The sequence below is a fragment of the Protomyctophum bolini genome, assembly GCF_963924005.1.
Source record: "Protomyctophum bolini genome assembly, chromosome: 22".
In the NCBI taxonomy this organism is placed as follows: domain Eukaryota; kingdom Metazoa; phylum Chordata; class Actinopteri; order Myctophiformes; family Myctophidae; genus Protomyctophum; species Protomyctophum bolini.
In genome coordinates, this window is record NC_137883.1 from 18,728,200 (window position 1) to 18,755,245 (window position 27,046).

At 41.0% G+C, this 27,046-nt stretch overlaps 3 protein-coding genes and 2 long non-coding RNA genes across 6 annotated transcripts; 4 read left to right on the forward strand and 1 right to left on the reverse strand.

The window, feature by feature from the left end:
* Positions 1-98: 98 nt before the first annotated feature.
* coq4 (coenzyme Q4 homolog) lies at positions 99-7,264 on the forward strand. Its single transcript, XM_080755955.1, has 7 exons — positions 99-184; positions 978-1,133; positions 2,480-2,576; positions 2,929-3,031; positions 3,176-3,305; positions 3,917-4,010; positions 5,959-7,264. Exons 1-7 carry the CDS (start codon positions 109-111, stop codon positions 6,155-6,157), a joined length of 855 nt encoding a protein of 284 aa, XP_080612081.1. The 5' UTR covers positions 99-108; the 3' UTR covers positions 6,158-7,264.
* Positions 7,265-8,046: 782 nt separating this feature from the next.
* Positions 8,047-12,701, reverse strand: bspry (B-box and SPRY domain containing). The gene is made up of 6 exons (XM_080755485.1): positions 12,196-12,701; positions 11,084-11,182; positions 10,105-10,335; positions 9,527-9,552; positions 9,301-9,425; positions 8,047-8,956 (listed from the first exon to the last, which is right to left on the reverse strand). Exons 1-6 carry the CDS (start codon positions 12,631-12,633, stop codon positions 8,421-8,423), a joined length of 1,455 nt encoding a protein of 484 aa, XP_080611611.1. The 5' UTR covers positions 12,634-12,701; the 3' UTR covers positions 8,047-8,420.
* Positions 12,702-16,784: 4,083 nt separating this feature from the next.
* Positions 16,785-18,043, forward strand: LOC308309875. The gene is made up of 3 exons (XR_013963429.1): positions 16,785-16,820; positions 16,928-17,000; positions 17,985-18,043. It is a non-coding gene; the product is annotated as an uncharacterized lncRNA (long non-coding RNA).
* A 347-nt stretch (positions 18,044-18,390) lies between these two features.
* On the forward strand, positions 18,391-19,635 carry LOC308309874. The gene is made up of 3 exons (XR_013963428.1): positions 18,391-18,500; positions 19,239-19,276; positions 19,423-19,635. It is a non-coding gene; the product is annotated as an uncharacterized lncRNA (long non-coding RNA).
* Positions 19,636-23,962: 4,327 nt separating this feature from the next.
* On the forward strand, positions 23,963-26,459 carry LOC308310159 (uncharacterized protein). Of its 2 annotated transcripts, none has more exons than XR_013963466.1 (4): positions 23,963-24,140; positions 24,365-24,461; positions 24,887-24,984; positions 26,163-26,459. XR_013963466.1 is itself a non-coding variant. In XM_080756308.1 (4 exons), the coding sequence occupies exons 1-4, from the start codon at positions 23,999-24,001 to the stop codon at positions 26,227-26,229; spliced, it is 393 nt and encodes a 130-aa protein (XP_080612434.1). In that variant the 5' UTR covers positions 23,963-23,998; the 3' UTR covers positions 26,230-26,459. The 2 variants fall into 2 exon arrangements, 1 of the variants encoding a protein (XP_080612434.1); XM_080756308.1 differs by having other exon boundaries at positions 24,898-24,984.
* Positions 26,460-27,046: the final 587 nt, after the last annotated feature.

Here is a 27,046-nt window from a genome sequence, read left to right on the forward strand (position 1 = left end):
TCCGACAGATCAGCAACAGCAACCTGCAAACATGCAAAGCGGAATTGATTAAAAGCCTGGTGACGCGAGGTTAGCTTAACAGCGCATGCGTGTATTTTCCCCTCAACAATGTCTCGACTAACGTTATTTGGTAGCTGTCTGCGTTTCCAGAGGGATATTCCACACAACGGGGCGATTTGGAAAGGTATGTGAATAGCTTAAGCTTTTAATATAGAAGGCTAGATAGGGTACCGTAACAGAGTGGCAGTGTGTAACCATCGGCTCGTTTGTTGTAGTGAGTTTTATAACTAAACTGTTAACTGACTGGGTGGGAGACAAATTTGCATACATAACATATTAACATTACAATCAATAACATGCACCACTGTCTGCACGTCACATTCAGTCACATATATACTTGCTACACAGCTACTGTGCTGAATGAAAGGTGCCAACCAGCCTGCAGGACCAACACTACTTCTTGTCATAATATGTGTCTCTGGCTGGCTGGAAGTGACTGACTTGACGAGTTGACGTACCAATAATAATAATAATACAATGTATTTATAGAGCACCTTTCAGACAAATGCAGTTCAAAGTGCTTTACTTACATAAAAGCAAGAAATAAAGACCAAGTGAAAAACAACAAAACATATACCGGTAATTCGGTAAATGACAGGATGGGGTTGTAGATACTATTGTTTGCAAATGTAATCAATTATTAGCCGTATACTTATTTTACACAAATGCCACAAATCAATTAAACTACCACCATTCATCTTTTTAGTTGGTTAAACCCAGACCAGACCATCACTGAAAGGACATTACTTTAGATTCAATGCAAAATAGTTTTAGAAAGGTTTGACCACCAGCTCTGACCCACACAGACAAATGACATATGCCATGCGCCTGGTTCCAATGACAAGAAACGGATGATGTTTTGATATGTTCTACTTCAATTCTACGGTTTGTTTTTTTGTTTTCCACTTATTTCTCAGCACTGTGTGTTCGCCAGCAGCATGGTAGCAGTGACTCTGTAGACACCAACAACTATGATAAGCTGTATCCTGGTCACATCCCAACTAACCCCATCCAGAAAGCCTTGCTGGCAGTTGGGTCAGGAGTGGCTGCACTGCAGAACCCATACAGACATGGTGAGATATAGACCTACCGTATATGGCTGACAGTATCATATTGTAATTACTAATTAATAGCAATTACTAGTTTCTTTATAGGATCACTTCATCCGTTTTCAACATATAATTGGTCCCCACTAATGCTCATTATAAGAACGTTTATGAACTGTCCACAGCCTACCTCTGAGAAGCAAATGGTGCCATGATCTTGTAATGTTTATAATTAGCGAAGAGGACTGATGGGTGATGTGTTCCATTTATATGCTGTAAACTCCAAAAGCCCTGTACAGCCTATGTAGAATACAAAAATCACTCCTGTGTGAAGTGAGGGGCGCTCTTATCATACAGACATACATATATTTGCTCGTCTACATATGACGTAAATTTTCCCTTCATTGTCAATGGCATTTAATGTTTGTGTTGCCACAAATGTACGTCATACCTCAAAAAGTAATGGTACCTTTGGGGCTTTTAGCTGTTGTTCACTTTCACACTATAATTGTGATCAAGTCCACCAGGTGACCTGCAGCTAATAATGTAATATCAATGTATTATCAATACATTCCTCATTATATACACTGTAGATTTGCTGTACATATATGTACTGTATCTTGGAAGCATGCCATTTATATACTGCAGTGCATATATATCTTGTAATAATAGCTCAAATATGCAAATCCCAGTCGGTCCAAGTGCAGACAGCCAGACCAGACTTTAAATAGGCTACTTGGTATTTGGTATCATATTACTACTATGTACATTACTACTTGTTTACTCCTATTTCTTTAGTGTTGACTCCTGTTGAAGCTTAGATGTATGTCTCACTTATCAGTAAAGTGATACCAAGAGCAGCTGTTCAGGTGTTTGCTAGAAGCAAAGAAACTCAGTATCATGTCAGTTATGTTCTTAACTGTAATCACTTGAGAGTAGTAACTATGAGAGTTGTAACTGTTCAAAGACATGTTGTTTTTTTGTCTTATAAATAGAACTGTCACTTTTCATTGATTAGTTGAAATCCAACAAGCTAATTCACTGTCATAACAATAAGGAGGCTTACGTCTTTGCCCAGGTTTTGGAATTAATGTAAACGCAAAGCAATGGCAAAGGAGGTCATTATGTAAGTAATCTGCAAACATTTTGCTAGGTAAGAAGAATGTATTGTCGTTTAGGAGGTGACAACTACACATCTACAACTACACACTGCCTATTGTGAAATTATATATACTGTATATATTAGAATGACAGGAAACAGGGAATCGAACCTGCGACTCAATGTCAGGCTGCATTAGTAGCCTGTATGTGGGTCGTATGCAATGGCGCCCCAATGTTTTGTACCTCAATGTGCATTACTGTTCACAATGCAGATATGGTGGCAGTGCTGGGAGAGACCACAGGACACCTAGCACTTGTAAATATCAGGGACAGGATGAGAAGCGACCCGGAAGGCTACACAATTCTCACGTTAGTCACTTTTCAATTATCATATTACATCGGTATCGGCAATTATGCAGCCGTTGTATCCCAAATAAAAAAAATGCAGATCTACAAGCTCACAACAGAGGCTCAAATCATCAAATAAAAAGTTACGTTAATGTGTTTATTATATATCAAATAGAAACATCTTATATTTCAAATTAATTGGACATTTTTGCACTTTTTGACAAAATATTGATCAAAACATCAGTAATCAATTCGGCATCAGAACCAAACATCTGGCATTGGTAAGCTCTAATCTCGTGTGTATATACACTATTATGAGTAAACAAAGACTAATTGGAGTGATCTTGTGTATGTTATTTATTGGTTATCATAGAGAGCGACCAAGGATCCGCTTATCTACATTGGATCTGAGCAAGATGGCCTCAATGCCTGATGGCTCTTTTGGGAGAGAATACCTTCATTTTCTGGAGGATAATGTAAGATTGATTACAAAGCTTCAACCAAATAAAGCCTTTTGATAGTTGGCTTTAAATGGTTTTGTAAAGAAATGCTCAAACGAAAAATCCCCCTTATACATTTCTAGCACTTTTCTTTGTGTTTGCTTTCACTTTGTTTCACAGCATGTAACCCCTGACTCTAGGGCAGATGTGAAATTTGTTGACAATGAGGAGCTTGCATATGTCATCCAAAGATATAGAGAAGTTCATGATTTGCTTCACACCTTACTTGGAATGCCCACGAATATGCTAGGTGAGTACTCTGTACACTATTACCGTTTATTACCCGGCTTGATTCTGATTGGTCAATCGCTGAATTCAGTGGTGTGTTATTTCTGGATAATGACTGATCAGCTCAATAACTGTCGGGCCGCTGTCTAATCAAAGACTCAGAGCACCTGCTCATATCATTCTGCGCTGCTTGATTTTGTGCCGTATCCAACGTGACAGCCATGTAAACAAACACACAATGTCTTTTACAACTACGCATTTCTCTGATCATGACCTGATGAAGATCAAATAGATCGAAACGTTGTCAGTATTTTCATTAAAGAACGTCTTTCTTGTACCTGTGGTGTGCAGGCTCCATCCAATACCTACTGAAGTTTATTTAGCCCAGCACCCAGCCTGTCGATGTGCGTATTCTACGTCTGCCCCACTGTGCAATGTTTGATCAATAGTTTGGCATTTTACCCATGAGTGTTAAAATGTAATCTGTTAATGTGAGATGGTGAAAAATAACTTGTTGACCAGACTTTTAAGTCGATACTGACAGTTGACATAGAAAAATAATCCATGGTACTGTTTATACTTTGAGTGAAGTGTTTCGCATATAATATCTGTCTTTCACTCTCTCTCACCCAGGTGAGGTAGCAGTGAAATGGTTTGAAGCTGCTCAACTTGGGCTGCCAATGTGTATTCTGGGAGCCTTGCTCGGTCCACTTCGGCTTAATACAAGGTGCAGTACCCAATTCACTACTTGAGCAAACGTTAAACAAGTAAAACATTAACAATTTTGTTTAGCATAGATACCTTAATTTTCTGCTGTAACATTAGATTAATGATAGATACATGATGTAATCTGCTTCAGTTAAAGCTAAATGCCATTTGTATTGTTTTGTTTCGTATTGAACACACCATCTCAGCCATCTGTTAATGGCACCCAATATCCAGTTAAATTATATAAATAACTGACCTATGTTATTACTGTTCTTGACCAGTAAATTAAATGACAGCAAAAACATACCAAACTAGATAAAGTGCCCCTCAAGGCACATGTCTCCGCCAGGGAAGGTTAGGTTGTGGCCTCCTGGTGGCGCTATAATAGGCCAATGTGAAAAGGGTGCCATTTCTTCTTACGCCTTTGGATGGCAATTCACCCCTTGTCAAGTCCCGCCCGTGGTTAAAAATCTGTTCTCTCCATCCACTACCATTGAAATAACATGTTTTTCAGTTGCTTCGTATTGATATTCTGTTAATTCAATTCTTATTTTAAAAACGTGTTTTGCAAAAATCCAGCTGTTGGTGGCGCTATAACAGGCCAATGTGAAAAGGGTGGGATATATTCCTCAGCCTAGTAGGAAAGTCTGTGGAAGATTTCACGTAAATTGCACGCTGCGTTCATGATTTGGGGGTTTTTGTTCAAAACGGGCCAATCCTTAAACTTTGAAAGCCAATGTTAGCCAATTAGGATGGAATATGAAATATCGGACAGATCCGTCTTGAACACAATACTATAGAGATACTGTGTAACGATTAGCGAGATTTTTGGACAGAATCTGGACGAGTAATATCCAAAAATGTGTTTTACAAAAGTCGGCCTCCTGTTGGCACTATAACAGGCCGTTCTGGGAAAACATAGTCTCTCCCCATGCCTTCGGCCTGGTGGACAACAAATTCGAGCATTCCAGCCATCTATCAAAGTGTTGCATTTGGACTTAAGAATAAACAGCCCACATCCTGCATACATTGATGACTGCTGAGGAAAACGATGATCTGATCTGATCTTGTCAAATGTACTCTGTATATTTCCTTTATAAGTTTCCTTTTCTGGAAACACGTATGCCGGTGTCATATTGTTTACGTTTTAAATCTGCTGTCACGCCAATCAAACGAAGCTATGAGAAACTGAAACGGTAACGGCTATAACACCTACAGTTATGTGCACAGCCTATTGCTATTTACATTGGTGTCCTACCCAGTACACAGCACTCCAGTCTATACAGGTAATTTGTCAATGGAAGGTTAGGGAGACCACCTCCAACCATTGCAGTTGTTGCGACTGAAGGTCTATGAAACTTTTTATATAGCACCTTTATCCAAACAACTTTACAACATCGTAGTATCATACACTAAGTCCCAAAACGCACCAATGATTCGCCATGCAACTCCTTGTAACCAAACGGTTGCAACCATTATTCCCAATGGTTGAATTGATGTGACATGTCCTTAAAACTGTTTTTTTTGCAAGGAGTTGCATTGGTGCGGTTTGGACCTAACTCTACCATACAGATGTGACCGGGAGTCGGGAGATATTATATGAGTCATAACACACAGCATATTAGAAAGGAACAGTACACGGTAAAACAATATCATGATGTTCTACAATGTAGATTAAAGTCTCATGTAATTGGGCATACTCGCATACAGGTGTCCTGATAAAGCAGTGGCCAAGACACAAGTATCAGTATGATCAGGCAGATGAGTGTGGATTTACTGGTCAAGCCTAACATATATAACACTTGTTATTTACTCAATAAACATTACTCTCAGTATTTGTTGGGTTAATGGCTTTAGCCTTGCTACAGTAATTTACAACAATGTAGCCTGCTCTCATCTTTCAATCCAGTTTCTTCCTCATAGTTTTGCTTATTGACTGTTTTCTGTCCCATATCCCCTTCTCCCAGTCGTTTTCAGACACTAGTGACATCCCTTGGTCCATGGGCTCTCCAGAATGGCCGCCACGCCCGCTGTGTTCTCAGCATTTTTTATGAGAGACGGTGGGAACAGAATCTTGAAGACCTTAGACAAGAACTCAACATTGATCCACCTCCTCTTTCTCTCACCAACCACAGAAAGACTAATGAATCCAAGATTACTTCCTGATGGAGTTTCAACCAGGAAGAAACTAGTGATGTTTGATGTGTGTGTCATGGAACGCTGTTAGGTTGAGGCGGGTCCGTTGCTCTGTCCGTGAATAATACCAAGTGAAAAGGACTGTCATTCTGTGCTGGCTGTTTTCTCAGTTTCATGATGTCATGGAGACTACAACAGCATTGGATAAACTTCCCCAGTATTTGATCAACACGGGCTCCGGTTATCCCATTTGTCAACCTAACAACCTAAATAATTGTCAATATCAGTTGCTACTGCTTTCAGCAATTATAAATGGGCTGCATCCCTAGTGTATAGTGTCTGGCTGATTCTGTGTGAGAATCTGTTGGGAATTAATTGTGGTTTAACTTCCTTTCCTGTAACCAGTTATTAAATAAATCTGTGGAATTCTTTCAATATACCACTGCTATGTTGGTCGTTGCGGTTAATATGTATGTCATTGTACATACAATTGTGAAAATAGCAGATCTACAAGCTTGCAACACTTACTTGTAGATCAGTTTTTCACCAAATGTTCTGCTCTTAATGTTCACTTTCCCCCCAAATGCTCTTTTATTTGCATTTAATATTCTTCTATTTTGGCCCAATATTTGCCAGTTATGACATGAGATTTGAGTCGCTAGGGTCCATGAAAATCATAATGAATTTAAATCGTAGTGATTGGAAAAAGCCTAAATATCTCATATATTACTATTAAGTAGGGATGTCCCAATCATGTTTTTTTGCTCCCGATCCGATTCTGATCATTTGATTTTGAGCATCTGCCAATACCAATTTTTCTCGATCCGATATTTATATTTCATAGAACACGTTTATGCCATATCACAATAGTACAATATCCCAAATCACAGACAATTTCCAGTCTATGGCTATAATAATGATACTAGGGATGTCCCAACCTTTGCTGTGTGTCGTACCCATCTATGGTCATACCCTGTTTCCTGTCCATGTCCACTGTTCATTAAAGGCATACACACACACACAGTTGATATATTATATTAATTCAGCTTTGGAGTGCTAGTTTTCCATGGACCTGGAATGAAAAATGTACAGATCTAAAATCAAGTTGGTGGTGGTGTATTTTTCAAAGTATTTGAGATGAGATCTAATAACATTAAATAAATACCCAAGATCAATGCACACTACTTGTCTTGTGCTAACATTATTTTAGGTACCCTCTGTCTTTGTGTATCAGTTTGACAAGGCTGGTATAAACTGATGCAAGATGCTTTTCTTTATGTTATCCACTTGCTCTTGACAGAACAGAAACACTGTCCTCTACTGTTGACCTTATGAGACTCATGTGACTGCCTGGACTTCCGTACTGTAAAACCTTATAGCAACTATGCCAAGGAAAAGGTATTACACAACATGATCAGTCCATAAAAGAATAGCCTCGGTATCGAGGTTTTTGTTTTCCGTTCACTATAAAATAATAATATACTTATATAGGGAAAGCAAGGCACTGTGTCAGTGTTGGCATGGAGGTGAGGGAAGATCTTGGCTTTGGTTTTGTATAAGGCATATTTTGAACTTTGAACACTATCTGCGTCATGTGACATTCTACCTAAAGGGAGATGTATTTACAGTAGGAAAATATGGTGCTGGCACTGACCACTGTACAATAAAGGTTGCTGACTTTTTTAACTGGTAGTGATTCCAATGGCATGTCCAGCTCTCTTCCTGTTGTGAGTGCCAAAGTAACAACTAGCACTTATACTTGAGTTAATGAGTTAATAAATGACATTTGTTTATTCAAGTACAAAAAATAATGATACAAAATATCTCACTCTTTAAATTAATTAATTAATTAAAGCACTGGATCTACCAGTATAATAAACGTTTTTTATAAATAACAAAATAATTAGGGGTTCTCTACACTAAACAAGAGAACAGATGATGTTGCTACAGAGAAATGGAAAAAAGATCAACTAAGATCAATTTAATTCATATCATAAGTCCAACGTATAATTTTATTTTATCAATACAAGAGTTTATCCATTTGAAACATTATAGAAGATCTTGTACAGAAACCATGAACAAAACTGATATTTCCCAGATGTTGAAAAATTTTTTAACAGCTAATTATATTTTATAGGATAAACTGGTATATGCCTATAAGCCTCGTAATACCATTTTAAAGATCATCTCCATTTTCAACTCCGGACGATCTCATTTTAAAATGTTTTATTAAATCATAATTTCTAAACAATGTTAAAATTAGAGGTCCTTCAGTGATAAAACTAGGAACAGATCAGTGCAGTATGGTTAGACTGTGGTCCGCCAGAGCACATGCTGGCAGCAGTGGTGCACTGAAGGGATGTGTGACAGAGTACAGAACACTGCTGGAGTCTGGCTCATAAAACAAAAGTGTTTGACTGGGCCAGTCCAGGAGCACACCTATACTTGTAGGTCTCTTCAACACGCGGAGAGACTCATTCTTCGCTGCGTGGCAGAATGAGAAATCCCCATCGTAGTGAGACAGAACCCAGGACTGGCTGTTGTAGCCCAGACGTGCCTCATTCCCCAAGCCCTTGCGTTCCACGCTGGCGTAGCACACCCCCACCTTGAAGGCCCCGCTCTGGCCAACATCCATCACCCAGCTGTGGGTGCCAGAAGAAATGGACAGAGTGCCCAGTGCATTGGGCCAACTATCGAAGCGTGCTGGATCATATGGTGTGGAATGGCGGGGCTTTTTGGAGCGGAATGTCAGAGTGCAAAGGTCGTCGGAAAGGGACAGAAGGGGACTTACCGTGCGATCGTCAAACTTTAAATTGGCCGAGCCATATGCTGAGGAAAGAAGTAAAGGGATATTAGTATTACAACTCTTAAACAAAATACTACAACTATATAACAACATTATAGGCCACTGCAGTACTCACTTCACTGTACCTAACTACCATTGTACTCTTTTACTGCTACTACTCTTTTATTCTGCACTACTCTTGCCTTGATGAAATTCATCATCACAGTTTAGACTTTTGTAAAGTGGACTGATGAATCTTTAATAGAAAAGACAGATTCTACATATTATTCTAGACATGTTATTAGCCAAGCAATATCAGCATTAACATATTTTTTGTCTTTACCAATGACAATGACGTTTATTTATATTTCAAGGAAAGTTTGCTAACCAGTTGGCCCTAGTAGTATGGCAGAGGCCCACAGGCCTCTTAGCAGTCTGCTGTCACAGCAGCTTGGATTCAGGTTGAGCTGGTCTGTGTCACAAGGTTCCCCCAATCCTTCTGCTTCCTCAACCCTTGGACACATACACAGAAATCAAAGACAAATATTACGCCGGGATGTGAGCAAAATCAGTTAATGCTATTCTGTAGCCTATCATAAAAAATGTATGATTACCTGTCTGCTATCTCCTGAGTAGCAATCTGAAAAACAGAACAAGAACCGAGCCATTATTACAGTTGGGTATTTTTGTATTTCAATATAATAATCATTATCCTGATTATTATTATACTAGTCCATACCCGTTCGGGGGATGACATATCCAATCCCTATACCTCTCTCTCTCTCTCTCTCTCTCTCTCTCTCTCTCTCTCTCGGCTCCCACTCTCTCTCCCCCCTTTCTCTCTCTCACTCCCCACTCTCTCTCCCCCCTTTCTCTCTCTCACTCCCCACTCTCTCTCTCCCCCCCTCTCTCTCCGCCTCTCTCGGCTCCCTTCTCTCTCCCTCTTCCGTCTCTCTCTTATTTCCCCCCATGACCCCCAGAGGCGGCAGCTATGAGCTTGTAGATCAGCTAGCCCCTCCTATGCCCAGCTTGTGTGTCTGTGTGTACCCCATAGCGATGATTCGATTGGCTGAGCACGTAATGTGATGTATGATAATGTATGACGATAAGAGTGCCCCTCACTTCACGCAAAAGTGACTCCTGAATAGCCATAAGGTACGAAATAGGACATAAGTGGATAAATGCTTCTAACCGCCAGTTGTGCATCCGGTGTGTGCGTGAGAGCGTGCACTAGGCTGGAGCGTGTGTGTGAGAGGCTGGTGAGGGCCTGACTCCAGTGGGCTCTCTGGGTGAGCAAACACTGCTCCACCCGCTCCTCCTCCCGCTGCACCTCCTCCAGAAGACGCTGCTCCTCCTCTTCCAGGGCCTCCCGCACTGCCTTCACCTGCGCCAGGGCACGCTCCCTGGCTCTGCTGGCCTCCGCCTACATGGATGGAAAGTGGAGGCGGTGTTGATTTTGACAGCAAGTTTTGATTTTAGTTTTTGTAGTCAGTCTCTTGAATAGTTTCCATTTGGGTTTTTAGTCACCTGGAATGTTTTAGTGTTAGTCTAGTTTTAGTCAACGAAATATCATGAGATTTAGTCAATGTATTTTGGCGGGCCTTGATGCCATCGTAATGACACTTGCTGAAAATCGATCTGCTATTTTCTGCTATAACCAAGTGTAAAATGACTTATAGTGGACCTCTTGTCCATGACTATAGTCCCTTCCTAACATTTTAGTCTAGTTTTAATTTGTTGACAATATGTAAATATTTATAGTATAGTCATCACAGTTTAGTTATTTTTCAATTAGTTTCCACTTTCCATTTACTTTTCCTCAGTGAAAAAAAAGGTAGTCGACAAACATTTTTTGTCATAGTATTAGTTGACAAAATCAAAACCGGATGGAGAGATGGGGGAGGGAACACACGTTAGTTAGTGGGCTTGCATTGGAGCTGTAAATATTGAGAGGAATTTGAGGTTTTTGGAGAATTTTACTTTGACTTCACTACATTTTTATAACCAGTAAATAAACAGAAATGTAAGCCATTATATGTAACATATTCCATTTTAGCTGTAGACAGAAACAGATGAAGTCTTCGCAACTCACCCCAAAACATCTCTCTGTTTTTTCACCTTATCACCCAAAACTGGAGTATGATAGGCCTTTAAATAATTCAACTTCTCACCTGCAGCGTCCTTTCCTTGCTCTTTAAGGTGTGGTTAACAAAGCGTTCCATCCTCAAGGCCTGCAGCTGCATTTTTTCACACTGATCCACCAGCTGATTCTGTTGAACGCACGCACACACATGCACACGCACACGCACACACACACACACACACACACACACACACACACACACACACACACACACACACACACAAATGGTAAAATGGTAAATGGTGCATTTATATAGCGCCTTTATCCAAGGCGCTTTACATAGATTGTGCATTACATTCACCCATTCACACACCGATGGCAGCGGAAACCATGCAAGGCACCAACTAGCACATCGGGAGCAATTAGGGGTTCAGTGTCTTGCTCAAGGACACTTCGACAGTAACTCTGGGGGAGCCCGGGTTCGAACTGGCAACCTTGCGGTTCCCAACCGCAAGGTTGGGAACCGCCGCCCCACACACACACACACACACACACACACACACACACACACACACACACACACACACACACACACACACACACACACACACACACACACACACACACACACACACACACACACACACACACTTTTGTCAATAACTAAGCATGTCAGTCATTTGCAGCATTATATGAAAAAAGTTGATAATGTATTGGGTTAAGTTTCATCATCTTGAAATTCCTGTCTCCTCACATTCCATGGTAAGGAAAGGCCTCCCATGAAGGTAACACAAATCCCACAGCATTCAAATAGAACTAGTAGCCTACGGCCTACCTACACCTGTCATCATCATCAGAATGATAACTCATCAGTTTTAGGTAGACAGTGATGTATGAAGAGCACCGCAGTGTGCGTGGTTTTCTGGTTCCACTGAAAAACCGGCCATACGTTTTTTCCACGCGATTTACAAAAATATTTGTATCAATTATTTTAGGCCTAGAATCAAAGGGGGGATATAAAGATTGAATATTTAATTATATCATAATATACAAAATACCCTTTGTTTATAGCCTAGGCTACAATTAAGTGACTTTTGAAACGTTAAGCTGCCATGTCTAACACAATAAATGATTCATGGCGCGTATAGGCTAATAATTGTCCCTTAACATAAAACAAGCAAATGCAAAGTCGACTCTCACCCTAACTGCAGTCACTCTGGTTGCCAGTGGCGTCACGTGGTGTCCCTGGCAGGAGCCCTGCACGTCGACGGCGCAATGCGAGCAGACGAGTTTCTGCTCAGACGTACAATACCAGTCCATTTCAGCTTCATGCTCCACGCACAGTTCAGATTCACCCGAGGAGATTCCTGATTCGGAATCGGAGGCGGTGGTCGCTGATGATGACGATGGGAGTGGGACAACAACTTGTCTGCGGCCAGCAGCAGCAGCAGCAGCCTGGTGTTGAGTTTGAGTGCCATTCTGTTGTGGTGGTGGCGGACTTCGGTCAAGCACGGAAAAACAGAGCTGCCCAAAAGTCATATTCCCATTTTTCGGTGTGTCTGTTAAAAGATCCTCTCCCGTATATATGTCATCCGATACGCAGGTTAAATGCCATGAAGTTTCTACTTCTTTGTCCATGATGGCATGCAGACTATATAGAAAAACCACAGCAAAATGCAACAGGTGTATTAGGAAACAGCTGCGCACAGGTTATAACAGGTGGAACAGGTAAAACTGTGTGGCCTGGTTTGTATTTCGGCCGTACGGCTGCACGGCGCTCCCGAAAATAGATGATCTGCAAGCTCACAACGCGTCGCGGGCGCGACGCGCTGCAAGCTTGTAGATCGTCTATTTTTGTAAGCCAATGAAAACGGAAGTAACACACGGACACTTGACGGCAGCATTAAGGCTGTAGCAAAACAGAGGGTCGTTTCAATGACACATGCGTGACCTATTTGTTTATCCAATTTTGTTTGAAATGGGCGTGGCCGCGTGGGGGATTAACTGTCACCCATTATTGTCCTTCGAAGTATTTGTATCCAAAACATTAGGCCTATCATTTGCTATGTGGATGCTATGGGGGTGTACTAACTAGGCAGACTATGGGTGAAAATGACAATATAGTGAGGAACCCAAACTTGAATCACATTTAATAATCATGTAGGCCAATTATTAGATTATTGCATCAATTATTTATTTAATAATTTAGAATATATGCATTGGAATCTTAAACTATTATTTCACATTCTATTTCTGTCCTGTATATGAATTCAAATGGAATTTGCATAAATTGTTTCAATAAAACATAAAGTAGGCTCATGTTATGTACTAAATGTGCGATAACTAATGTTGTCCTGCTAGCTGCATGTGCAATGCAATATTTTATATTTTATTTTGTATTATGGTATATTCAAAACCCTTGAGCTAATGAATCACATTTTCTAAATTATAGAAAATGTAAAGGATACTGCCATCTAGTGGTGGTGGTGTTGATGATTTTGATGATGATGATGATGATGATGATGATCATGATGATGATGATGATGATGATGATAAAAGATGACAATAGTCTAAAGTGGGATAGCTTCAAAACCAAAAGTATAAAAGTGATCCAAATGTTAAACACAGCAATGGAAGTCAGGCCATGCACTTCAAATGTTAATGTTTAACTTTAAACGGAGTCTCAACTCAACTCAACTCAACTCTATTTATAGCCTATAGCACATTTTACATGACCAGGTCAACCAAAGTGCTGTACAGGTTCAAAAGAAGCAAAGAACAAAAAAAAATACAATGTAAACAACCATTTAAAAACATGAAAAACAAACAGGCATTTAGAAGAAATGAAAGCAAAACGATACAATATAAGCAAACAATACAAAGGTACAAACAAAGCAGACTATATTGCACTAGTGAGGGGAACAGGTCTATACCTCAAATGACACTGTGTGTGTGTGTGTGTGTGTGTGTGTGTGTGTGTGTGTGTGTGTGTGTGTGTGTGTGTGTGTGTGTGTGTGCGTCTTAATTATAACTTATTGTAGACATTGTTGTTGTAAAGTTCTGAAAATGCAATAAAATAGACTACTTCAATATCCAATAGGAACTATGTAATTCTAAATTTACGCCCTTTTGCCATTACTGGATACATTTTTCCCTTTATTTATTTAGTTCTTTATGTGATGATTTCCTGTGTTCATTTCATAGAAGTGTATATCTTTACGTCAAAATTGAAACCCGAAAGACCCTAATGTAAACAAGTCTTAGTGCTTTTTGGTCTGCTTTCTTTTTAAATGTACACTAGTGTGAAATAACATGTATGTATGATCAATCAATCACAGTTCTAATAGGCCTACTTACTGACTGAATTACATCTGAATAGCAAAGCTATTGACACCCCCCCTCCCCCCCAACAACGATGATGATGATGATGGCTACTGCTAATTACATATTAGCATGTGAGAAATTACAAATTACAAATTACATTTGACCGTACATTTGACTCTTGTGTTATATTCTTGTGAAATATTCAGTAAAGTATATAAAAGAGCTCAAAGGGTACATACTCTCAGACAACTCACCCCGAAAGTGAAGACAACTCACCCCGGAAGTGGCCGAAAGTGAAGACAACTCACCCCGAAAGTGAAGATATCTCACCCCTGGTGAGTTGTCTGATGTAGCCAACCACTTAAACATCTTCTTTACAAAGCAACAATGCTGGTTAACAAACTGTTCGCAGATGACTCAGGACTGCTGGTCTCGGACAGGAACAAACTGCAGGTTGAAAAGACCCTCAGCTCTGAACTTGGTGTGCGTGCTGTTGGCCTGTTGCGTGTCCCCCCACTGTAGTGCGTGCGACATGCATGCACATCTTGTTACCGGGGCAGACCGGGGGGTTTTCCAAATCACCCAAATCCCTGAATGCTCATTTAAATGCTCTATAACTGACTTGTCTGTCAGCTTGGTGGTCCCACCATCCCAGACTCCCAGGGCAAGCAAACTACAGCTGCAGGCCCTGCTCCCTGTGGTGGAGCACAGCATCTGTAGTCGCAGTGACTGGTGGGGCAGCTCAGTGAAGACAACCATGATCTGTCACTGTGCTGGAGGAGAGAGCAAGTCTCTCTTCAAATGAGTATGATGAGAGTATAACTTGAAACTGAACTTGAAGGGGAGTAGGGTTAACATTTAAACGATGACGATTGATGAAGCCCTAGAATAGTCTTGATCGCATAACATTAAACAGTTTGTCCATCTCATCTTATCTTACTACGAGTAAGGCGCCTGAGGGCGAGAAGCGACCTTGCCCTAAAGGGCGAGGTTGTGTGCACGCATCCGCCTGGGTGACAGCAGACTGCTGGGCGAGCGCTGGTGCTTTGGCATGGGGGTAAGATCTTAATTTTCGGGCCTGTTGAGAACTAGTTTTCGCCAGCTGCCGGGCGCAGCTGCACTAATAACTTTGGGGCAGGCCCGTCTACAGTTGGACAGGTATCAGTCAAAAGGGAGACATCGAAGAGGATGGATGGATTGGATGTGGAAGGATCAACATAATGGAATGTCAGAACAGGTCAGCTCCATATATGAAGATCTAAGGGTTTGAGGTCAGATGTAGAGTTGCTGGCCAATATTGATGACATCAGGGATCTCCATATATGGGCTTAATATTGATGAGGGATGATGATGTCAGGTGATGTCACCTGCTCCATCCCTGATGATGTCATGTGATGTCATGTGCCCGACCAACACACAACGTGCCTGCGACGGGAAATGCACGATTCCATATAGGTAGTTAACTGCGACCTTTGCGTCAGTCTGTCCTCATCCATTTTACTCCTCAATAGGTTGACTGGCAATTGATATGAAATTGAATTGCATATATATGTTTGAGGGGCACTAGCCCCTCCTATATACAGGTTTAATGTTTGTTTTTAGTTCAATGTTTGTTTTAAAAACACCATTGACAACAAGGCCGGTTATAGGGGGGGCAGGGGTGGGCACAGGCACAGCCCACCCAAACGTGCGTCTTGCCCACCCAATCAAAAGTTATGGGGATCCTTTATTTTTATGCCTATAAAAGAATATCACAAAATATCTGTACCGTTTCTGATTGGGTGGGCACTGCGCAGCATTTTTAGACCCAACAATGAACGCATACCGCAAAAGTTGTGTCTCGGTAGCGAGGCGGAGCCGCGGAGGGACCCGACGTCTAGCAAATTTTTCACAACAGAGACGTGTTCAGAACACAACACAGAGCACACACTCTGAAGGAGAATGAGCCGTGTCGGAAAACCCCTACACATAACCACGCCTCCAGCAACAGATCCACGAATCAGGAGTTCTACATGCTCAAACACACAAAATGAGAAAATACGCTTCAGTGATTTTTTTTTCTAAAAGAAAATAAAGTTTAGCTCACACAATTACTCTCTCTGTGCTCCCGTCTGCTACTCTGCTGGTAGCAAGAAGAGCGACATGCATCCTTTCTTTAAGGCTAAGCCTATAACTTATAGGTCTAGCCAATATACAGTTTCATCAACACAGTATAATCATTACTATTCATAATTCTGAGAGTGTACAAAATGTAATGGCCCATATATTGTACACTCAAATGGACTTTCTAGGATGTTCTACTGTGCAAATATATAAATTGATGATTTGGCTGCCAGAAATATGTTTCTGTCATTATTTTTGTTTTATTTCACATTATATTGGGAAAGGTAATTTGGAATTACGTCACGTCCGGTGCCATGTCCTTATTTGGTGTTGAACCAGCGATGGCTCACAACATTGTTTGTCATGAATTGTTTGAGAGAAGCGTGTCATTAACCAAGGTTTGTTTGTTTGTTTCTGAACTAATGTTTTACGTGCTTTGTCAACATTTAAGGTGTATGTTTGATTTGTATATGAGTTTAATTGATGCGATTTGTTTTTGTTACAGTTTGACGTTTGTTGTTGTTCATATGGGTTTCCTGTCATTCCATTCCCTTCATTCCCCTTATGCAGCCAGTGAGGTAAATCCATGTGTTCATGTATGCATTATATTGTCATGTTCGTTATGTTTATGTGCTTAAGTTTGTTCATCTACTGATCGTTGTTTATTCATTGTGTGTTCATCAGTTTTGACGTTGGTCTCTCAGTCAGTCGTTTCTGTTTACTGATGATTTTATTGATCAATAAAAATCATCAGTAAACAGAAACGACTGACTCGTTCATGGAGGGAGTGACAGATGAGGTTAATTTATGCAAAGGATCAGAGCCGAAGAGTTCTGCATGATGATCCTCATGAGGGCTCCCCGCAGCGCAGCCCCGCCTCCCCGCACCCCCCCCCCCCCCCCCCCCCCCCCCCCCCCAGCGGTGGAAAAAAAAGAAGTTGATGTTTTCACTGGTAGCCTACTTTGGGTAGACAGAATTGCGTTGGAAGTAGTAAGAAAAGTACTTTATTATTTGTTTATTGAACCCTGCGCTCGTCTGTCTTTTGAGACCTTTATTTAGTTTGTCTGGAGCCTGTTCTTGTTTTGTTTGCCCCGTTTATTTTGAAACCATACACTCACACAACACAAACTCGATCCTACCATAATAATATCAATGTAACTGCCAGTGACAGTTGGTTCTGCAATAATTTATTTAGTTTGAAGTCTGTTTATTCTTTATTTATTGTTGTTTGTTTGGATACTTCCTGTAATTTGGCATACTTTTACTTTGACACCTCCTGTTACCTATCCATATATAGCTGAAGCCTGTTAGCTTCACTCACCTCAGACCAATAGACTCATTTCACACAGCCAGACTCCAGAGTGAGCAGAGGGAGAGAGCACCTGTGTGTGTGTGTGTGTGTGTGTGTGTGTGTGTTTGCACCAGACCACACTGTATGAAATGTTTGACCGTTTATGTGACTCTTATTATGTTTGTACTCTTATTGATTAAGCAGTGTTAAAGCCTGTGACATTTGCAGTTGTAGTGAACTTTTAGTGACTGAAGTTGTCTATTGTCTACAGTGCCTGTCCGTCACACGTGTGTAAATGTGAACATGCATCGGTGACTGTTGATGTGCCCTGAGGTTCAAGTTGGTTATGCAGCCCTTTAGCACCCTCGATACGCGGAGTGAGGTATACATGATTATTTATTTGTCTAGTTTCCATTTGGAGTATATCATTCATGATTGTATTTGTTTGGTTTTCGTTTGGTTGTGGTACTTTTTGTTATTGTGCATTTTCCTTGTCTTATAATTGAAATGACTTGAGTTTTGTATCACTGTATTTATAATTGACCATAAATTAACCATTTTTATTGTTGATTGTACTGCTGAAGTGACAAGTTTAATGCACAGATTTTAGTAGTGAAACTATATGAGATTATTCGATTGTAACTGTATTTATTCTATATCCTTATAGTTTTCACGGTGTTGGAACAATAAACACACCCGTCGAGACCACCCAAACTTGTCATTCTTTCATCAATCGAGGGGCAGCTACAATCAACCTGTTGCAATCACCATCGACAAACAACTACAAGTGAGTAAACAACAAGACGCCCAAGTCCCAAAGTGTGAGCATGTTGTTAAACCGTATATCTCTGGTGATAAAAGAAAGAAAGGCATATTGGCCCTACATTCAAGTTGAAATCTTTACTCTGATACGGACACAAGTATTGAAATTGGATCGATTGGAAGGATCTGACCATAATGGATGTGTCACGCTATTGAAGCTAATGAAATGAGCGATACCATACGGATGAATGAACGCGCAGAGCGCAACATTTAATTTTTGGAATTAATTGATGTCCCTATTAAGCAAGCTTTGTGCAACGCTAAGTTTGGATCTGGAAAATAAGCGCTGCTGTTGTATTCTAAATACGGACGTCACGTTTTACTGATGTCTGTAAATGAAGCGGATGAATTACTCTAGTATGAAAGAGGCCTGTTAAAACCTTCAGTAATGGTGTGTTAACTCATTGGCCTTTGTATGCTTATGGTGAGTTAGTTGAATTGCCAATTTGCTGTGATACGGCTTGGTATGTCTCTCTCCTATAAAGGCGAGACCGCAGCTGGTGTGTGTTAGTTAGACCTTGGTTGACACACAGGTAACAGCCTAAGTGAGAGCTCCCATAGGGCCCTTTGGAAAGTAAGTGTGTGGCCTGTTACAGCTTCTCCTTGTTTTAGGTGTTGTTCAGTAGTGTTGTCTTCATGTGTGTTTATGTTTGTACATCTGTTATTTTAGGCCAAATCTTGTTTTTCGTCATTGTCTTTGCAGAGGCTGCACTGTACCATAATCTGCACGGGACTGGAAAGGTGAATTAAAAACCCTAAAAGGGCATTCTTGGACTCTTCTGTCTTTTTGGAGCCTTGGCCGGTCGGCCAACCTCACAGTTACTGTGAAATGTAAGGTATTTAAACCAAATGTGTTGGAAAAAGTAACCGTTCAGTTGTGTTGACAGGCCGACGACCCCATCCCCGCTGCTAAGATGTCCATGTGAAGGTCACCAGGGTTCTGAGTGGCCTCCAGGCCCGACCACCCCATCATGGCTGCTAAGATGTCCATCTGGACATTATGAGTGTTTGTATAGAAAGAAGCATGGCTGAAGAGCTTTGCATATCAGTCGTTTCTTGCTGCTGCCAAAGTCAAATTGTGATATCTGTAGTGTTTAGTACATGGCCGCTTATGAGATGTAGATATAAGTACACCTGACTGGTGGAAATAGCCTTTTGATACATACTGGGTGTGCTTTTTGGTCGTTCACAAAACAAACAAGTAAACAAAATGCCACAAAATCACACAAATCAAGGGATGTCCGACAGTCCGTGTTGGATATTGTCCAACTCCTAATTTCCGATATCAACAGATGTGTATATATGCAGGCTTTTTCCATTGGTGGAAAAATAACTAAAACTTTTTTCTTAAATAAAAGTAGGCTATAAATACTGCAATATAGAAATACTCCGTTACAAGTAAATTCAAAATGTAGGCCTACCCGAGTAAAAGTACAAAGGTTTTGGTATAAAAATGTACTTAAAGTACAAAAAGTAAAAGTGCTCATTATGTAAAATGTCTCATTTCAAGTATTCAAATGTAAAAAGAAATATTTGAAAATGGCAGATCTACAAGCTCACGTCACGTGTCTCATTGTGACACATTGTGAGCTTGTAGATGTTTTTAATGTAAAAAAAATAAACCGATATTTTTTTAATGCCTTTATCGGCCGACATTCCTAACAAAAACATCTCAAATGTGTCAATACATTTCAAAGAATGTCACAAAAGCCACAAGTGCCACTAAAACTTCACAAATAAATAAAACATCCACAAGTAAATGCCACAGTTTGACAAACATGCCAAAAAAATGAAGAAATTACAAATAAGTTTCATAAACCTCTTCTGCCGTATGTCCATAGAACTTCAGCTCTGTTGCAGCAAGCCAGTCCAGTGTGTCATTGTCTAGGTCACCTAAGCCATGATCACCATTCGGTGGCCGGTATTTGGGGCTGATGGTTATTGCGTTCCACAGTCTGTAGTGGATCCTCGCATTCACAGTGGGCACTGTCCGAGATGTCACTTCTGCTTTGAGGGTTGTCCACTCCTTGCAGGGGCGGTGCTGGCAAAGAACATATTTGGGGTCCTCAATGTATTCCACTGGTCCCTCTGTCTTGCCTTCACCCAGGATGCCTTGGAGGTGTCAGCTGGTGTTGTGTGGAGCATTTCCTGGGCCTGTGTGGCAAAGGGGCACTGTGACTTTATGCGTGTGTGTGTGTGTGTGTGTTGTGGCAAAGGGCACCGTGACTTGATGCACGTGTGCTGTGGTGTCTCTGACGACCTTGTGGAGGAGGTGGCTGGGATTCACTCAGCTGTGCCTTCCCGGTGAGGGCTAGCGTGGCTGCTTCTCGTCTGATCTCTGTTGGAGTGATTCCAGCGAGGGCAGGCAGTTGTTTGTTTTGGGGTGGCCCATCCGGTGTTGAGGGCTGCATCCAGCTTCTTGACGTGAGGGCTACGGCTCCAGACTGGGGCACAGTACTCGGGTTGTCTGCATAGCCATACTTGATGTTGTTGCAGGGAGGTCGTGGATTTGTAGATGTTGAACAGCATCATTCAGTGCCAGCACTGACCCCCTATGGGACGCCATTCTTGAGCTTTCTCACCCTGCTGCCTCGGTCGTTACTGGTGTGGAACCGAAAAGCTTCACAAACATGCCAAAAAATGATTTCTAGTTTTTAAACCTTAACTAGTTTATTTTCTAATTTGTTTTTACTTCTGTTTTGTGAAGCAACTTTGGGTACCTTGAAAAGTGCTATATAAATTGTATGTATTATTAAAAATAAATAAAAATGGACAGACACAGAAATTGTCGCCACACAGACATCACTAATTCCTATTGGCGGCAGCAACAAGTGAGTGATGTGCAAAGCTCTTCAGCCATTCATAGACTATATCACCATGTCTTCCTTCCAGATGCTGCGATCGAGGCTCAACCGGCGCTCATACAGGTGGATATCTGCAGTTCTCGCTGTCCATGGAATGGTATGGTCAGCTTCTGTTTTAAATGTTCTCTATACATTTTGTGTATGATGTGAAAGTACACAATGTCTCTTGGTCACTTTAATTAATCTTTTGTTCTTTCTTTGTCAGGGTGGATGCGTCGTGGAAGGACAGATCCGTTCCAAAGCTTCCCTCCCGGGGGTTTCCTCTGCGAACTTCTGATGAGCTGTGAGTAGGAATATTTCTTTGTTTCTGAGGATGGATATCTGCTTTTGTACTGTGATGGCATAGCATGGCAGTATGATGCCTCTTAGTGGCACTGGTTGAATGTCTGTCAGCTCTCCAAGCTAATCAAAGTCTTAATGACACTTTTGAACCACTTCAACCCCAGCATCCCTATTCTGGGGGGGAGCGTTCAGCAAAAATAGCAGATCTACAAGCTCACACCGCGTTGCAACATGTTTGTTGTAGATCTGCTATTTTTGGCAAATCAATCTGTGTAGAGTGAAATCGGAGCATATACCAAATGCTCTCTTTAAAAGTCTGTTTTATCAAATATATATATATATATATAGAGGGTTTAAGTGGTTCTGAATTTGCAGCTCAACAAAAGCTGCAAAATATTGTTTTTACATGTCTTTCTTTCTTAGGCCGGAGATCTGGGTAGATGCCGGAGGACTTCGGACCTGGGCCTGCCAGGTGAGGAACCGCACAGTAAGAACTCTATAGTAAAAAAAGATCCTACTCAGTCTGCTTCTCATAGGAGGACTGTGCTGTTCAGAAACTCATCCACCAGTGACATCATCGTTAGGCAGATTCTTTTTAAACAATATTTATTTACAAAAATGTTTAGATTTTTATTATCGTGAGAACGATGGCTTCCATTTTTGCATTGCAACTTTTCAGGACTAGAAAGCCTGCCGTTTCTAATAGCTTGGAATCCTTATCGATGATGTCACTGGTGGACGGGTTTCTGAACTGCCCACAGTCCTATGAGACACCAAAAAAATGGTAGCCATTATTAGTGAGGACTAGTATAATGAAGATAGGTTGAAAAGTGGTGAAGTGGTCCTTTAAACGTTGATTACTGCAAGTGATATGTTTAGCTTCTGTTTTAAAATTTCTCTATAAATAAAAGTTTGATGTAGGACTAGGCTATATATATATATATATATCTGGCTCTTGGTCACTCTAATCAATCTTTATTTCTTTGTTAGGATGGAGATCGTGGGAGACGTCGCTGGAACGCCACTGCTGGACAGGGTACACGCACACACACACACACACACACACACACACAGAGCAAAGCTAATTTGGTAGACCTAATATCGATAGACGAGCTGATGTTCCCGGACAGAGATCCGTTCCAAAGCTCCCCCCCCCCCCCCCCCGGGGGGCTTCCTCAGAGGACTCTGATGAGCTGTGAGTAGGAATAGTTCTTTCTTGTTTCTGAGGATGGATAACTGCTTTTGTACTGTTATGGCACGAAGAATGGCATCATTTACTACAGTCATCCAAATGTTTTAAATATTTTATGATAAATCTAAATGACTCTGCACAATAGTTTGAGAGTCAATATCTCATCTGCTTTTAGAAGCACTTGAATAAAAAATGACAAAAGATGTTGAGGACTGTACATGTGTTGATGCCTCCTAGTGGCACTGTGGTTGAATGTCTGTCAGCCTTCCAAGCTAATCAAAGTCTTAAAATCCCAGCATCCCTATTCTGGGGGGAGCGTTCAGCAAAAAATAGCAGATCTACAAGCTCACACCGCGTTGCAACGTGTTGTGAGCTTGTAGAGCTAATGCTTTCTTCTTTCTCTCTCAGGATGGAAATGGCAGACGCAGCTGAAGCCTCTAGAGATCTGCAGGTCTGTCCATGGATGGATGGGAGGACGGAGATCTGGGTAGACGTCGCTGGAACGCCACTGCTGGACAGGGTACACGCACACGCACACACACACACACATGCACACACAGAGCAAAGCTAATTTGGTGTGTTTTTTTTCTTTTCGATAGATGAGCTGATGTTCCCGGACAGAGATCCGTTCCAAAGCTCCCCCCCCCCCCCCCCCGGGCGCTTCCTCAGAGGACTCTGATGAGCTGTGAGTAGGAATAGTTATGGCTTGTTTCTGAGGATGGATAACTGCTTTTGTACTGTTATGGCACGAAGAATGGCATCATTTACTACAGTCATCCAAATGTTTTAAATATTTTATGATAAATCAGCAAAAATAGCAGATCTACAAGCTCAACGTGTTGTGAGCTTGTAGAGCTAATGCTTTCTTCTTTCTCTCTCAGGATGGAAATGGCAGACGCAGCTGGAGCCTCTAGAGATCTGCAGGTCTGTCCATGGATGGATGGGAGGACGGAGATCTGGGTAGACGCTGGAGGACTTCGGACCTGGGCCTGGATGGATGGGAGGACAGAGGACGGAGATCTGGGTAGACGCTGGAGGACTTGGGACCTGGGCCTGGATGGATGGGAGGACAGAGGATGGAGATCTGGGTAGACGCTGGAGGACTTCCGACCTGGGCCTGGATGGATGGGAGGACAGAGGACGGAGATCTGTGTAGACGCTGGAGGACTTCGGACCTGGGCCTGGATGGATGGGAGGACAGAGGACGGAGATCTGGGTAGACGCTGGAGGACTTCGGAGAGGAACTCAACATATACGAACCGCTTCGGTGAGGAACTCGACAGTACGAACCGCTTTAGGGTTGGGGCTTTTTTATAGGCTTTATAGTAAAAAGCCAATAATCGTCCGTTGCCGATAATCGGTCAATCCCTATTCTTAAACGTTACTCTAAGTGCATGTGTATGTTGTGACAGGACACACACCCACACACACACAGCAAAGCTATTTTGGGGTGCGTGTGTGTCTGTCTGTCTGTCTTTCGTTCTTTGTTAGAATGGAGATCTCAGCCGATGCCCGAGATCCGAAGCTTTCCCTGGGTGTTTCCACTGAGGACTTCTGGGTCGCTGGGAGGCTCGGATGGAGCTGGAAGGTTCGGTAGACATCACTGGAACCCGTTTAGGCCTGTCGGAATTTGAGGTTTTATAATGGCCGATTTAATTGTTTCTCAAATAAATTACTAGTAACAATTTAATTGCGTCATAACATTCTAAATAAAACTTTGGCTTTTGTAGGCTTTGTAAACAAAAAGCTGCACATGGCATAATTCAACAACTTTATACACTAAAAGAGAAGAAAATTACAAAGTGACATGTTTAGAGCTTGTAGATCGGTTGCTTCCATTATTTCTTTAAAATGTTTGACAATATATGAACATTTTCAACATGGAGACGATTATGACTAATCTCTAAAAAAAGTATCTCAAATACTTGGCGATTAGGTAATTGTGACAGGCCTAAATCCTTCTAGTTGTGTTTTTTTATATCATGTTCTGTAATCAGTTAGGGTTGACTATAGACTTTTTTTAGGAACAAGATCATCATGCCGGTGAAGAGCACGTTTCTAGCCGATGGAGCAACTATTTCTGATCACCTTTGGAGTTACATCACAGCAAGGTAACTATACAACACACGCACACACACTATGATCATGACATGACATCAGCTTGTGACTGCAACTTGTTCCTGTTCGCAGATGACTCGGCACTGCTAGTCTCGGACAGGAACAAACTGCAGGTTGAAAAGGCCCTCAGCTCTGAACTCGGTAGAATCTGCACCTGGCTCGCTGATAACAAACTATCTTTACACCTGGGAAAAACTGAATCCATTCTCTTTGGATCTAATAGTAATCTCAGCAAGGCAAATGGCTTCTTGGTTAGAGTTGGTGACAATGTTATCACACGTAAAGATGAAATTACCTACCTAGGTTCCATCCTGGAGGCTAATCTTTCCGGTGATAAAATGGCCACCAACGTAATCAAAAAAGTCAACCAAAGAACAAGATTCCTTTACAGGATCTCCTCACTGGTCAACAAAAACACCTTGAAGACCTTAACAGGAGCCCTCGTACAAGGTTTCTTTGACTATGCATGCACCTCCTGGTACCACAGCACCTCAAAGGCCCTTAAAACTAGGCTCCAGACCTCCCAAAACAAACTGGTCAGGCTCCTACTTGGCCTCACCCCCCGAACCTACCTCACTCCTGCCCACTTTGACAGGCTGGAATGGCTTAGGGTCGACGACAGAGTACAGCATCTTGCAATGGGTCTGGTCCACAAGATTCGATACACCACCAAGATACCCATGTACCTGTCTAGATACTTCCTTTATGTTAACGAAGTCCACACCCACAACACCAGAGGGAGTGCAACGAACCATGTACAACCCAGATTCGGCACAAACAAGGGACTAAATTATTTTCACTCCTATGCCACCAAAATGTGGAACGCCCTACCAACAGTCATTAAGACATGTGAATCCCTTGACTCCCTTTTTCCCCTCACTGTATACGTTTATTTTCCCTTTTTACCTCCTTTATGATGAATTCCTGTTCTGTTCTTTGACTATATAGAAGTGTCTTATTTGTACGTCTCTAAATGTTTTGAAGAATTGAACATGGTGGACCCTCTTGTAAACAAGTGTAATGCTTAATTGGGTCGTCCACTTGCAGTTAACAGTCTTTGTATTGAGTTTGTGCTTGACATGTACTGTAATTCTGCAAACTGTTAATAAATATTTCAATCAATATTGTTTTATGAACAAAGTAGTAATGAGCATTTCTTTCTTTTCTTTAGGACGTTGCTGGTCTCCTGTGTGGCTCCATCTGGAGGTCACCAGGGTTCTGAGTCACTCAGATCCTGACTGGTAGTGGTGATATGTAGATGTGATCAATCAGGGCTCTAAACAATAAAATAATAAACCAATATAAATAACTAGATAATAATATAAATAAATGGATAAAACGAACGATAAAAAAATAGATTATAGTAAAATAAAAGTAAATTAAAATAGTAAAATAAAAGTAAATTAAAATTAGTAATACATAAAATAAAATTAGTAATAGCATAGTAATGGATAAAATAAATATAATTAGTAATAGACAATAATACATAAAATAAATTAAATTATCAATATAGAAATGCATAAAATTAGTAATAACAGTAATACATTAAAAAAAATGCATAAAAATAAAATGAGTAATAACAGTAATACATAAAACAAATACAATTTGTAATGCATGAAGTAAAATTAGTAATAACATAGTAATACATCAAATAAATACAATTAGTAATATAGTTATACATAAAATTAGTAATAACATAGTAATATATAAAATACAATTAATACATAAAATAAATTCAATTACTTTGTGTTGTTGTTATAGAATGACTTAAAAAAACAAACAAAAAATATCAATCACATCTACATATCACAACCAGGCTATATTGCCAGCAGGCAGGTGGACTGTAGACTCACTACAGCTGTCACAATGTGGTATACTTTGTTTTGACCCAACTGGCCTCCAAGGAGAGGCGAGCATGGAGCCGGACATCTGATGATACACGAGAGAAGACGCCATAGTCAAAAAAAAATGTAATAAAAGTAATATGTTTCATGTTGATTGTAATTTATGCATGATGCTGTCCGTACTGACTCCCCACATCTCAGTCAGGCTTCA